Source organism: Mobula hypostoma, chromosome 31, assembly GCF_963921235.1.
Source record: "Mobula hypostoma chromosome 31, sMobHyp1.1, whole genome shotgun sequence".
Taxonomy (NCBI): Eukaryota; Metazoa; Chordata; class Chondrichthyes; order Myliobatiformes; family Myliobatidae; genus Mobula; species Mobula hypostoma.
The window spans coordinates 4,762,868-4,777,500 of NC_086127.1; the positions used below are offsets into that span (position 1 = coordinate 4,762,868).

Here is a 14,633-nt window from a genome sequence, read left to right on the forward strand (position 1 = left end):
TGTGGCAACAAATTCCACAAATTCACCACCTTTGGCTGATGAAATTTCTCCACATCTGTTTTGGATGGATGCCTCTCTATCCTGAGGCTGTGCCCTCTTGTCCTAGACTCCCTCACCATGGGAAACATCCTTTCCACATCTACTCTGTCTCGGCCTTTCAACATTCGAAAGCTTCAATGAGATCCCCCCTCATCCGTCTGAATTCCAGTGAGTACAGACCCAGAGTCATCAAACACTCCTCGTATGATAACCCTTTCATTTCTGGAATCATCCTTGTGAACCTCCTCTGGACCCTCTCCAATGCCAGCACATCTTTTCTAAGATGAAGGGCCCAAAACTGTCCACAACACTCAAGGTGAGGCCTCACCAGTGACTTATAAAGCCTCAGCATCACATCCTTACTCTTGTATTCCAGACCTGTTGAAATGAATGCTAACGTGGCGTTTGCCTTCCTCACCACCGACTCAACCTGCAAGTTAACCTTCAGGGTGTCCTGCACAAGGACTCCCAAGTCCCTCTGCATCTCAGATTCCTGGATTTTCTCCCCATTCAGAAAAGTCTGCACCTTTATTTCCGCTACCAAAGTGCATGACCGTGCTTTTTGCAACATTGTATTTCATTTACCACTTTCTTGCCCGTTCTCCTAATCTAAGTCCTTCCGCATCCTACCTGCTTCCTCAACACTACCTGCCCCTCCACCAACCTTCGTATCATCTGCAAACCTGGCAACAAAGCCATCATCTGAGTCATTTATAACTGTACCTCGCTCCGTGTGACAGCGATGAGCCAATTTATGGGAGAGTGGGAGGGAGAGGGGGGGAAGGGCGGAGGGAGGAGAGGTGGGAGAGAGGGTGAGAGAGGGGGAGAGCGGGAGGGAGAGTGAGAGTGAGAAAGTGAGAGAGGCAGAGAGAGTGAGGGAGAGAGTCAGTTGAGGGAGTGAGACAGAGTGAGAGAGTGAGTGTGAGTGAGAAAGTGAGAGAGTGAGAGAGAGAGAGAAGGGAGGAGGGTATAAGGGGAGGAAGAGGTCAGGGAGAGAGGAGGGAGGGGGTAAAGGGAAGAGTCGGGGTCGAGCCAAGGCAAACGAGACAGGGAGAGCAGGGGAGCACCGGCACAATACGACCCTGCCGAGAAGAGAGTTTACCCTCATGTTCCTCTGCGAGGAGGGAGAGAGGAGGCGTCCGAGAGACGGAGGACCGAGCGACGCGACAGGCCTTTATTTCAGCTGATAGTATACATTCACCGGCACCCCTTCCCCTGCCCCGCGCACGTTTCCCCGGTCTGGGGGGGGGGTGCTGGTTACGGGGAGGGCAGAGCACACACACCCTTCCCGCCGCTCCCCACCCAGCGGGCCGAGCACGCACAGTGGCCGGACTCTGACCCGCGACGGGACGTGGGAGCCCCGGGCGCGGCGAGGGTAGGGAGAGGGGCAGCGGACGAGGAGACGAGGGGGGGCAGGTTGGGTGGGACGCCTCAGTTCAGTCTAGACAAGCGGAGGGTCCGCGCTGGGCTCCAGCTTTACGTGCGGGGGCTCCGGGCTCGGGGCTGTCGCTGGGGGGGCGGGGGCCGGGGCTGGGGCCGGGACGGCCGCCGGCGTCTCCGGGTGGCTCTTGCTCTTGTGGGCGTTCACGTTGTCCTTCTTCTCGAAGCGCTTGCCGCAGACGTCGCAGGGGAACTGGTAGCCGGACTCCGCGTCGTGTTTCCTCATGTGCCAGTTCAGGGAGGCTTTCTGTCGGCAGGTGAAGCCGCAGATCTCGCACCTGGGGAGGGGTGGGGTGGGGGATAAAAACCACAGATAATCAGCGGACTGCGATCCAAACGGGGAGACAGCTCAGACATCACAGGGCACGACTCCCAGACTGCGGTGGAGGCCAACTCTGTAGGTGTATTTAATGCAGAAGTTGGTCGCTTCCCGATGGGTCGGGGCATCAAAGTTCAGGGCGAGAGGGCAGGTGTACGGGGTTGAGTGGGATCCGGGATAGAATGGCGGAGCGGACTCGATGGGCTGAATGGCCTCATTCTGCTCCTGTCTCTTATCTTACATCTGGGAGGTAAGACCCACAGATCTCACACCCGGGGGAGGGGGGTAAATGCCACAGATCTCACACCCGGGGGGGGGGGTAAACACCACAGATCTCACACCCGGGGGGAGGGGGGTAAACACCACAGATCTCACACCCGGGGGGGGGGTAAACACCACAGATCTCACACCCGGGGGGGTACCACAGATCTCACACACGGGGGGGGGGGGGTAAACACAGATCTCACACACGGGGGGGGTAAACACCACAGATCTCACACCCGGGGGGAGGGTAAACACCACAGATCTCACACCCTGGGGGGGTAAATGCCACAGATCTCACACCCGGGGGGGGGGTAAACACCACAAATCTCACACCCGGGGGGGGGGTAAACGCCACAGATCTCACACCCGGGGGGAGGGTAAACACCACAGATCTCACACCCGGGGGGGGGTAAATACCACAGATCTCACACCCGGGGGGAGGGGGGTAAACACCACAGATCTCACACCCGGGGGGAGGGGGGTAAACACCACAGATCTCACACCCGGGGGGGGGTAAACACCACAGATCTCACACCCGGGGGGGTGGGTAAACACCACAGATCTCACACACGGGGGGGGGGGTAAACACCACAGATCTCACACCCGGGGGGAGGGTAAACACCACAGATCTCACACCCGGGGGGGGGGTAAATGCCACAGATCTCACACCCGGGGGGGGGTAAACACCACAAATCTCACACCCGGGGGGGTAAACGCCACAGATCTCACACCCGGGGGGAGGGTAAACACCACAGATCTCACACCCGGGGGGGGGGTACATGCCACAGATCTCACACCCGGGGGGGGGGTAAACACCACAAATCTCACACCCGGGGGGGGGGGTTAAACGCCACAGATCTCACACCCGGGGGGGGTAAATACCACAGATCTTACACCCGGGGGGAGGGGGGTAAATGCCACAGATCTCACACCCGGGGGGAGGGGGTAAACGCCACAGATTTCACACCCGGGGGGAGGGGGGTAAATGCCACAGATCTCACACCCGGGGGGAGTGGGGTAAACGCCACAGATCTCACACCCGGGGGGAGGGGGGTAAATGCCACAGATCTCACACCCGGGGGGAGGGGGGTAAATGCCACAGATCCCACACCCGGGGGGAGGGGGGTAAACGCCACAGATCTCACACCCGGGGGGGGGGTTAACGCCACAGATCTCACACCCGGGGAGGGGGGTAAACACCACAGATCTCACAGCCGGGGGGGGGGTAAATGCCACAGATCTCACACCCGGGGGGAGGGGGGTAAACACCACAGATTTCACACCCGGGGGGAGGGGGGTAAATGCCACAGATCTCACACCCGGGGGGAGTGGGGTAAACGCCACAGATCTCACACCCGGGGGGGGTAAACACCACAGATCTCACACCCGGGGGAGGGGAGTAAATGCCACAGATCTCACACCTGGGGGGAGGGGGGTAAATGCCACAGATTTCACACCCGGGGGGAGGGGGGTAAATGCAACAGATCTCACACCCGGGGGGAGGGGGGTAAACACCACAGATCTCACACCCGGAGAGGGGGTAAATGCCACATATCTCACAACCGGGGGGGGGGTAAATGCCACAGATCTCACACCCGGGGGGGGTAAACACCACAGATCTCACACCCGGGGAGAGGGGGGTAAACACCACAGATCTCACACCCGGGGGGCGGGGGGTAAACACCACAGATCTCACACCCGGAGGGGGGGGGGTAAACACCACAGATCTCACACTCGGGGGAGGGGGGTAAATGCCACAGATCTCACACCCGGGGGGAGGGGGGTAAACACCACAGATCTCACACCCGGGGGGAGGGGGGTAAACACCACAGATCTGAAACCCGGGGGGGGTAAACACCACAGATCTCACACCCGGGGGGGGGGTAAACACCACAGATCTCACACCCGGGGGGGGGGTAAATGCCACAGATCTCACACCCGGGTGGAGGGGGGTAAACACCACAGATCTCACACCCGGGGAGAGGGGGGTAAACACCACAGATCCCACACCCGGGGGGAGGGGGGTAAACACCACAGATCTCACACCCGGGGGGAGGGTAAACGGCACAGATCTCACACCCGGGGGGAGGGGGGTAAACACCACAGATCCCACACCCGGGGGGAGGGGGGTAAACACCACAGATCTCACACCCGGGGGGAGGGTAAACGGCACAGATCTCACACCCGGGGGGAGGGGGGTAAACACCACAGATCTCACACCCGGGGGTAGGGGGGTAAACGCGACAGATCTCACATCCGGGGAGGGGGTAAATGCCACAGATCCCACACCCGAGGGGAGGGGGTTAAACGCCACAGATCTCACACCCGGGGGGGGGGTAAACACCACAGATCCCACACCCGGGGGGAGGGGAGTAAACACCACAGAACACACACCCGGGGGGAGGGTAACTGACCCCGATCTCACACCCGGGGGGAGGGGGGTAAACACCACAGATCTCACACCCGGGGTGGGGGTAAACACCACAAATCTCACACCCGGGGGGAGGGTAAATGCCACAGATCTCACACCCGGGGGGGGGGGGTAAACACCACAGATCTCACACACGGGGGGAGGGTAAATGCCACAGATCTCACACCTGGGGGGAGGGGGGTAAACACCACAGATCTCACACCCGGGGGGGGTAAACACCACAGATCTCACACCCGGGGGGAGGGTAAATGCCACAGATCTCACACCCGGGGGGAGGGGGTAAATGCCACATATCTCACACCCGGGGGGAGGGGGGTAAACACCACAGATCTCACACCCGGCGGGGGGGTAAATGCCACAGATCTCACAGCCGGGGGGAGGGGGGTAAATGCCACAGATCTCACACCCGGGGGGAGGGGGGTAAACACCACAGATCTCACACCCGGGGGGAGGGGGGTAAACACCACAGATCTCACACCCGGGGGGAGGGTGGTAAACGCCACAGATCTCACACCCGGGGGGAGGGGGGTAAACACCACAGATCTCAAACCCGGGGGGGGTGGGTAAACACCACAGATCTCACACCCGGGGGGAGGGTAAACACCACAGATCTTACACCCGGGGGGGGTAAATGCCACAGATCTCACACCCGGGGGGAGGGGGGTAAATGCCACAGATCTCACACCCAGGGGGGGGGTAAACACCACAGATCTCACACCCGGGGAGAGGGGGGTAAACACCACAGATCTCACACCCGGGGGGCGGGGGGTAAACACCACAGATCTCACACCCGGAGGGGGGGGTAAACACCACAGATCTCACACTCGGGGGAGGGGGGTAAATGCCACAGATCTCACACCCGGGGGGAGGGGGGTAAACACCACAGATCTCACACCCGGGGGGAGGGGGGTAAACACCACAGATCTGAAACCCGGGGGGGGGGTAAACACCACAGATCTCACACCCGGGGGGGGGGTAAACACCACAGATCTCACACCCGGGGGGGGGGTAAATGCCACAGATCTCACACCCGGGTGGAGGGGGGTAAACACCACAGATCTCACACCCGGGGAGGGGGGTAAATGCCACAGATCTCACACCCGGGGGGAGGGGGGTAAACGCCACAGATCTCACACCCGGGGAGAGGGGGGTAAACACCACAGATCCCACACCCGGGGGGAGGGGGGTAAACACCACAGATCTCACACCCGGGGGGAGGGTAAACGGCACAGATCTCACACCCGGGGGGAGGGGGGTAAACACCACAGATCCCACACCCGGGGGGAGGGGGGTAAACACCACAGATCTCACACCCGGGGGGAGGGTAAACGGCACAGATCTCACACCCGGGGGGAGGGGGGTAAACACCACAGATCTCACACCCGGGGGTAGGGGGGTAAACGCGACAGATCTCACATCCGGGGAGGGGGTAAATGCCACAGATCCCACACCCGAGGGGAGGGGGTTAAACGCCACAGATCTCACACCCGGGGGGGGGGGTAAACACCACAGATCCCACACCCGGGGGGAGGGGAGTAAACACCACAGATCTCACACCCGGGGGGAGGGTAAATGACACAGATCTCACACCCGGGGGGAGGGGGGTAAACACCACAGATCTCACACCCGGGGTGGGGGTAAACACCACAAATCTCACACCCGGGGGGAGGGTAAATGCCACAGATCTCACACCCGGGGGGGGGGGTAAACACCACAGATCTCACACACGGGGGGAGGGTAAATGCCACAGATCTCACACCTGGGGGGAGGGGGGTAAACACCACAGATCTCACACCCGGGGGGGGTAAACACCACAGATCTCACACCCGGGGGGAGGGTAAATGCCACAGATCTCACACCCGGGGGGAGGGGGTAAATGCCACATATCTCACACCCGGGGGGAGGGGGGTAAACACCACAGATCTCACACCCGGCGGGGGGGTAAATGCCACAGATCTCACAGCCGGGGGGAGGGGGGTAAATGCCACAGATCTCACACCCGGGGGGAGGGGGGTAAACACCACAGATCTCACACCCGGGGGGAGGGGGGTAAACACCACAGATCTCACACCCGGGGGGAGGGTGGTAAACGCCACAGATCTCACACCCGGGGGGAGGGGGGTAAACACCACAGATCTCAAACCCGGGGGGGGTGGGTAAACACCACAGATCTCACACCCGGGGGGAGGGTAAACACCACAGATCTTACACCCGGGGGGGGTAAATGCCACAGATCTCACACCCGGGGGGAGGGGGGTAAATGCCACAGATCTCACACCCTGGGGGAGGGGGGTAAACACCACAGATCTCACACCCGGGGCGAGGGAGGTAAATGCCACAGATCTCACACCCGGGGGGGGGGTAAACACCACAGATCTCACACCCGGGGGGGGTGGGTAAACTCCACAGATCTCACACCCGGGGGGGGCGGGGTAAACACCACAGATCTCACACCCGGGGGGGGGTGGGTAAACTCCACAGATCTCACACCCGGGGGGGGCGGGGTAAACACCACAAATCTCACACCCGGGGGGAGGGTAAATGCCACAGATCTCACACCCGGGGGGGGGTAAACACCACAGATCTCACACACGGGGGGAGGGTAAATGCCACAGATCTCACACCCGGGGGGAGGGGGGTAAACTCCACAGATCTCACACCCGGGGGGGGCGGGGTAAACACCACAGATCTCACACCCGGGGGGGCGGGGTAAACACCACAGATCTCACACCCGGGGGGGGCGGGGTAAACACCACAGATCTCACATCTGGACGGGGGAGGAGGTTAAAACCACAGGGGTACATGCGCGCCACGATTACAGACGGGGGCGTCGGAGTTCAGCGCAGAACCACGGCAGCTGGGCTTTGCTTGCTGCGTTGTCCGGAGGACTTCCGTCACTCCCCCGAGAGGATTCTTCACTCCTGATCCTCGGTGGGTAGTTCCCGGGCTGATACACTCTGTGAGCTGCTTAGCAATGGCATGAGGGCCGATCAGAGTCGTGGAGGTAACGAGAGGGTCATGGGTCTTATCTCTGCGGGATTGGGGGTGTGAACCGTTGTGCAGACGCCGGGGTGGAGATGTTGGGGAGAGCATTGTCAGTCGCCGATGGGTGCTGTCGTACGCCACCCCTCCTGTCCAGGGATGGGTTTTCCAGTTTGGCAAAGACGGCTGAGACAGGAGCTGAGTGAGGTCATTCAGCCCCTCGAGGCTGTTCCTCCATCCCATTGTTAGACTCAGTTTCTGGGTGGATGATTCATTTACACCTAAATGACTCTGGCCACCAGACTTCTGTTCGACAAAGTACTGTGGACTGAGTTCACAATTTCCTAAAAGCTGTGAATATCGGGATACTAGCCCAGACGCTGCGGATGAAAGTGTGAAGTTTACAGGTAGTTTCGAAGACAGTATTATCTATACTTTATAAATATAAATTGTCCTCTCTGTTGGCACATAAAATACCAGATAAACTTGCACTCCTAAAGTCTGTGAGTAGCACCCCAGATATGTTGGCGTCAGGAGGAGAGGATGAAGTCAGGTTTTGTGTGTAGCTTCAAAAGGAAGCATTGTCTGTAACTTTGTCAGTAGCGACTGCCTTTTGTGTTTAGCATATGGAGCCCACACTGGGCCAGCAGACCCTTCTACCGAAAGCGTCTCCGTCCGTATGATGCCTGCTGTACCTCGTGATGTCGAATGAAGAAGCTGCTTCGTATCTCTGTCCCTCCGGTGATTTCCTTCACGCCACAGCACCATCACGGCAGATCCCGGATCCCGCTCGAACACCGCCCCCTGCCCCCCCCCGTACACCTGCCTTCTCGCCGTATCCCTTGATGCCCCGGACGATCGGGAAAGGATCGAGCCCCACGGACTCGGCCTCCGCCGCAGCGGGCGGGCAGAGCGTTCCGCAGACTCGCCACCCCCTGGCTGAAGGGAAGCGGTCCTGGCCGGAGGGGGTTCCGGCCCGAAACGTCCGTGGTGCTTTCCTCCCCACAGATGCTGCCCGGCCTGCTGAGTCCCTGCAGCATTTTATGTCTGTCGCTCAAGGGGAGGGGAGGAGAAGATGGCGGCGCGACACAGCACACGCGGCCGTTCCGAATCGATATCGTATTTGTTAAATAGGGGGCCGTGCACAATCCTGATTTGATGGAGACAGACATGTGAAGCACGGAGGAACATCTGGAGTAACTTCTGAAATGCCTGCTTCACTGCCGCTGCTACTGTGCGATCGAGAATCTCCGGAGGGGAAGGCCCCAAATCCTCGGCTTTGCCTGTTGCCTATTGCCGGGGTCGGGGTCGAAGCGCTCAGCAGAGATGGTGCTCGGTGTCGGAGAGCTGGTCGGAGGCTCAGAGTTTTTGGACGGACTCAAGTCGGCTGTGGTCAGGTTCTTCCGGGATGCTGCATCTGCAGGTTTGTGGCGCTGGAAGCTCATGGAAGGGAGTTTCTCCCTTCAACCATCTGCGTGAGATGATGGGACTTTAGAGAAACTTTGAGACTTTTTTTACCGTGCCCATGGTCTGTTCTTCATCAAATTACGGTATTGCTTTGCACTGTTGTAACTATATGTTATAATTATATGGTTTTTTGTCAGTTTTTTTAGTCTTGGTTTGTCTTGTGTTTCTGTGATACCATTCTGGAGGAACATTGTATCATTTCTTAATGCAAGCATTGCTAAATGACAATAAAGGAGGACTGCGTGTCCTCATAATCTAATAAAAGTTCCTCCTTGCCTCTTTTCCAAGGGGTTGCCCCTCAGTTCCAAGGCTGTGCCCTCCAGATCTGTATAACCCGCCCCACATCCATCCTATCTGGTCCTTCCAACAGCCGGTGGGTTTTAATTAAATTCCTCCCCTCCCCGCATCCTTCTGAATTCGAGCGAGTGCAGGCCCCAAGCTGCCAAGCCGTCCTCATACGTCAACCCCCTTCGTTCCCGGAGTCACCCCCCTCCCCGCCCTGCGATTGCTAAACACCTCACAGAGTTTATCCGGTGGGAGACGACCCACCTAGGATCAGGAACAAGATGGGGGGGGGGAACGAAACGTCCTCTGGGCGCGACACAGCGAACCCTGGGCTGATTTGGGTTACGTGCTTCTCCCAGCGGATGCGTAAGCCCTCGTTCAAACCAGCCGCCTACCCACCCTGCCCCCAGTTGTCTAGAACGTGCAGACCGTTGTCATCGGAGGAGGAGCATCCCCCGTCCTCTAGGCGTAAGTACACGGCCGAGGTGTTGGGCTGCTGATCTCACACCTTGGGGGCGGGGGGGGTGGAGTTAGAGCGGAACGGGAGGGGGGAAGGGGGAAGCGAGCCAAGTAAGCGCCGTCCTTCCTCGCTCAGGGAGCCCACCACGACGCTGGGGGGGGGGGGAGGGAGAGACCACACCCCGACCTGCTCACCCAGGAGCAGGAGGCTTGTCGTCACCCCGGAGGGAGGTGCAGAGGAAAGTCTGGCATGGAGAGTGGCCGGTGCGCGCAACGGGCTGCCAGCAGGGGCGGGGGCGGATGCGATCGGGTCCGCTAGGAGACTCCCGGACAGGTGCGCAGAGCTGAGAGAAATGGCGGGCTGCACGGGAGGGGAGTTCCAGGCACCCGCTGGAGTGGGACGTGCGGGCGGCACGGACATTGTTGCCCTGTAGGGCCTGCGAGGTGCTGCGGGTTTTCTCTGCCTCTACGCAGTGAAGGATTCACGGGGATGTTTTTCCAGGAGTTGCAAGGAGAGATGGAGCAGGCTGGGGCCGATTTCCTCACCCCTCCCCCACCACCCCCCACACCGCAGCGAAGGGGGGGAGCGAGGGAAGGCACGCAAAATGACGAGGAGGACGCAACCTTCGTCCCGGGATCGAGACGTTTATGGCTGGCGGGCGCAGGCTGAAGGGGAGAAGGGAGAGAAGGCGGCTCATAAGGGAGGACCCGAGGGGGGCCTATCTCTGTCTCTCTCTCTCCCCCGAGGGCGGTGGTGTGGAGGAAGCGGAAGGGAGGGTAAGCCTACAGCCTACTAAAGGCGCCGGGGGGGGGGGAGGCGTGTACGTGGATGGGAAGGGGTGAGAGGCGACCTGGGCCAAATAGCCCGGCTGTCCGCCCGTTCCCGGTCGCCCAGCGACAAACGTTGCCGGGACAGGAGGGGCCGCAGGAAAGTTTCGCCGGGACGTTGCCAGGAGTGGAAAGACTGGGGCGGGCTGGAATTCTTCACCCCCCCCCCAACCAGCTACCCGGAGCACAGGAGGCCACACGGCACTTCAGAAGCTCAGCGATAGCACGGACGGTCACAGATTGTGTGCCTCTCCCAGCAGACGGGCTGTCTGGCCGCAGACGGTGCCGTCTGGCCGCAGACGGTGCCGTCTGGCCGCAGTCGGGCTGTCTGGCCGCAGTCGGGCTGTCTGGCCGCAGATGGTGCTGTCTGGCCGCAGTCGGGCTGTCTGTCCGCAGTCGGGCTGTCTGGCCGCAGACGGTGCTGGCTGGCCGCAGACGGTGCTGTCTGGCCGCAGACGGGCTGTCTGGCAGCAGACGGGCTGTCTGGCAGCAGATGGTGCTGTCTGGCCGCAGACGGGCTGTCTGGCAGCAGTCGGGCTGTCTGGCCGCAGTCCGGCTGTCTGGCCGCAGACGGTGCTGTCTGGCCGCAGTCGGGCTGTCTGGCCACAGACGGTGCTGGCTGGCCGCAGACGGTGCTGTCTGGCCGCAGACGGTGCTGTCTGGCAGCAGACGGTGCTGTCTGGCCACAGACGGGCTGTCTGGCAGCAGTCCGGCTGTCTGGCCGCAGTCCGGCTGTCTGGCCGCAGACGGTGCAGGCTCTCAAGTCTAAAGGAGAGCCGAGTGGGGCCAGGTTTCTCTCCGCTCCGGGGCGGGGGGGGGGGCAGTGACGGCCGTGGAACAAGCTGCCGCGGGAACGCCTGAAAGGACCTCTGGACCGGCTAGGCGCGTGGGGGTGAGGGGGGGGATTCCGTTTAGAGCCGCGGACGCCCGAGCCAGTACTCACTGCAGCGGCTTCTCTCCGGTGTGGATGCGCCGGTGGATGATCAGGTTACTGGTGGTGCGGAAAGCTCGGGCACAGAACTCGCAGATGTAGTCTCTTTTGTCTGGGGGGGGGGAGAGGCGACACAGAGTGAAAATCCATCCCCGTAGCACGCCCCACAAGCAGTTTCCCCTTCAAATTTCACTCGCGATCTGTTGTACGACATAAAACGTAGAGCGCCGCGCAAAAGCTGCATACAAAATGTAGCTCGGGTGTCTGAGAATTTAACACGGTACTGTAGTGATTTTATGTATTACATTGTACTGCAGTAAGTTTATAGAAAACATAGAAACATAGAAAATAGGTGCAGGAGTAGGCCATTCGGCCCTTCGAGCCTGCACCGCCATTTATTATGATCATGGCTGATCATCCAACTCAGAACCCCGCCCCAGCCTTCCCTCCATACCCCCTGACCCCCGTAGCCACAAGGGCCATATCTAACTCCCTCTTAAATATAGCCAATGAACTGGCCTCAACTGTTTCCTGTGGCAGAGAATTCCACAGATTCACCACTCTCTGTGTGAAGAAGTTTTTCCTAATCTCGGTCCTAAAAGGCTTCCCCTCTATCCTCAAACTGTCACCCCTCGTTCTGGACTTCCCCAACATCGGGAACAATCTTCCTGCATCTAGCCTGTCCAATCCCTTTAGGATCTTATACGTTTCAATCAGATCCCCCCTCAATCTTCTAAATTCCAACGTGTATAAGCCTAGTTCATTCAGTCTTTTATCATATGAAAGACCTGCCATCCGAGGAATCAATCTAGTGAACCTTCTTTGTACTCCCTCTATGGCAAAGATGTCTTTCCTCAGATTAGGGGACCAAAACTGCACACAATACTCCAGGTGTGGTCTCACCAAGGCCTTGTACAACTGCAGTAGTACCTCCCTGCTCCTGTACTCGAATCCTCTCGCTATAAATGCCAGCATACCATTCGCCTTTTTCACCGCCTGCTGTACCTGCATGCCCACTTTCAATGACTGGTGTATAATGACACCCAGGTCTCGTTGCACCTCCCCTTTTCCTAATCGGCCACCATTCAGATAATAATCTGTTTTCCTATTTCTGCCACCAAAGTGGATAACTTCACATTTATGTCCTACATTGTACTGTAGTAATTTTACATTTTACATTGTATTGTAGTAATTTCATGTTTTACATTGTACTGTAGTAATCTTACGCTTTACATTGTACTGTAGTGATTTTATGTATTACATTGTACTGTAGTAATTTCATGTTCTACATTGCATTGCAGTGATTTTACGTATTACATTGTATTGTAGTTTTTTTGTTTTACATTGTATTGTAGTAATTTTATGTATTGTACTGTACTGTTGCAAAAAACGTCCGTCATGACGTACGTGAGCGATGGTAAACCTGATTCTGATATGGGTCTCTATTGTGGATGGAGAGTGGGAAGGGGGGGTCAGGGAGAGGGGAGTGAGGGTTGGGGGAAAAGGGGAAGGGAACGGGAAGCACCGGAGAGACATTCTGTCAAGATCAATAAACCATTTGTTTGAAATCAAATAGAACCATAGAACCATAGAAATATTACAGCACGAAACAGAGCAGCGAGCAACACTGTCATTATTGTTGACCCCCATTAGGCAGGGGTACACTTCAGTGTGGTCTGGGGTGAAGCGCGTTTTATACTTTCTTTCTTTGGAACACTCTGCCACGGCACTGCAGGACACGGAACTGAACTGATGGGCAATGAAAGAGCGAGAGGTCGACTGTAAAGCCCGCCCACAGACGAAAACTGATAGGTCTACTTAGCACAGAGAGAGACAAATCAGGATGCTCTCTCTGTCACTCTCTCGCTACATCCCTCACTACATAATCTCTCTCTCTCTCTCCCTCTCCCCTTCCCTCCCTCCCTTACTCCCCCCACCCCCCAGTTCGCTCACTCTCAAAAAAAGTCGATTTCCGCGATACTGTATATAATTTGCGGGCGTCAGGGAGCCACTATCAATATGTGGCAGACTCCCGGAACTTCTGGGAGAGGTGGGATGTCTGGAATGGAGGAGAGAGGGGACAGAGAGAGAAGGAGAAGGTGGAGAGGTAAAGAGAGAGGGAGGAGTTAAGAGTGGGGGGGAGAGGTTAGGGAGGATGGGGCTGGTATGGAGGGAAGGGGAGGGGAATGGGGAGCACGAAATGGGCAGGGTAGGTTGGGAGGGGAGCAGGAGAGGGGGAGACGGGAGGAGAGATGGAGAAGGGGAGGAGGAGATGGGAGATGGGAGGGGTTTGGGGAGGGGGAGGGGATGGAGAGGGGCAACATGGGAGGGAAGGGCAAGAGGGAGATGGAACGGGAGGAGAAATGGAAGATGGTGAGCAAGGGAGAGGGCAACGGAGAGGAAGAGGGGGACCAGACTCACCACTGTGCAGTTTCTCGTGTTCCTTGAGATGCTTCTTGAAGTTGAACGATCGTCGGCAGGACGGGTGGGAACAGGCGAACGTTTTCTGCAGAAGGTGCTGATACTTCATGTGGTGCTGGGGATCGAGAGGGAGAGGGTCACACAGTCCTGGGGATCGAGAGGGAGAGGGTCACACAGTCCCGGGGAGCGAGAGGGAGAGGGTTACACAGGGCCGGCGAGGGAGAGGGAGAGGGTCACACAGGGCCGGCGAGGGAGAGGGTCACACAGGGCCGGGGAGGGAGAGGGAGAGGGTTACACAGGGCCGGGGAGGGAGAGGGTCACACAGGGCCGGGGAGGGAGAGGGAGACGGTCACACAGGGCCGGGGAGGGAGAGGGAGAGGGTCACACAGGGCCGGGGAGGGAGAGGGAGAGGGTCACACAGGGCCGGGGAGGGAGAGGGAGAGGGTCACACAGGGCCGGGGAGGGAGAGGGAGAGGGTCACACAGGGCCGGGGAGGGAGAGGGAGACGGTCACACAGGGCCGGGGAGGGAGAGGGAGAGGGTCACACAGGGCCGGGGAGGGAGAGGGAGAGGGTTACACAGGGCCGGGCAGCAAGAGGGAGAGGGAGAGGGTCACACAGTGCCAGGGAGGGAGAGGGAGAGGGTCACACAGTGCTGGGGAGGGAGAGGGAGACGGTCACACAGGGCCGGGGAGCGAGAGGGAGAGGGTCACACAGGGCTGGCAAGGGAGAGGGAGAGGGACACACAGGGCCGGCGAGGGAGAGGGTC

At 58.9% G+C, this 14,633-nt stretch overlaps 1 protein-coding gene across 2 annotated transcripts in view; it reads right to left on the bottom strand.

Moving 5' to 3' along the window:
- Nucleotides 1-1,160: 1,160 nt before the first annotated feature.
- The window catches only part of LOC134339937 (zinc finger protein 692-like), a 72,772-nt gene continuing 59,299 nt past the window's right edge, over nt 1,161-14,633 (bottom strand). Inside the window, exons 12-14 of one of the 2 annotated variants that reach the window (XM_063036724.1) lie at nt 13,867-13,981; nt 11,458-11,557; nt 1,161-1,757 (exon numbers count right to left, since the gene is read on the bottom strand). In XM_063036724.1, the coding sequence (XP_062892794.1) occupies nt 1,481-1,757; nt 11,458-11,557; nt 13,867-13,981 (492 nt within the window). In that variant the 3' untranslated portion in view covers nt 1,161-1,480. The remainder of the gene's footprint in view (nt 1,758-11,457; nt 11,558-13,866; nt 13,982-14,633) is intronic. The other variant, XM_063036725.1, reaches the window with a different exon arrangement.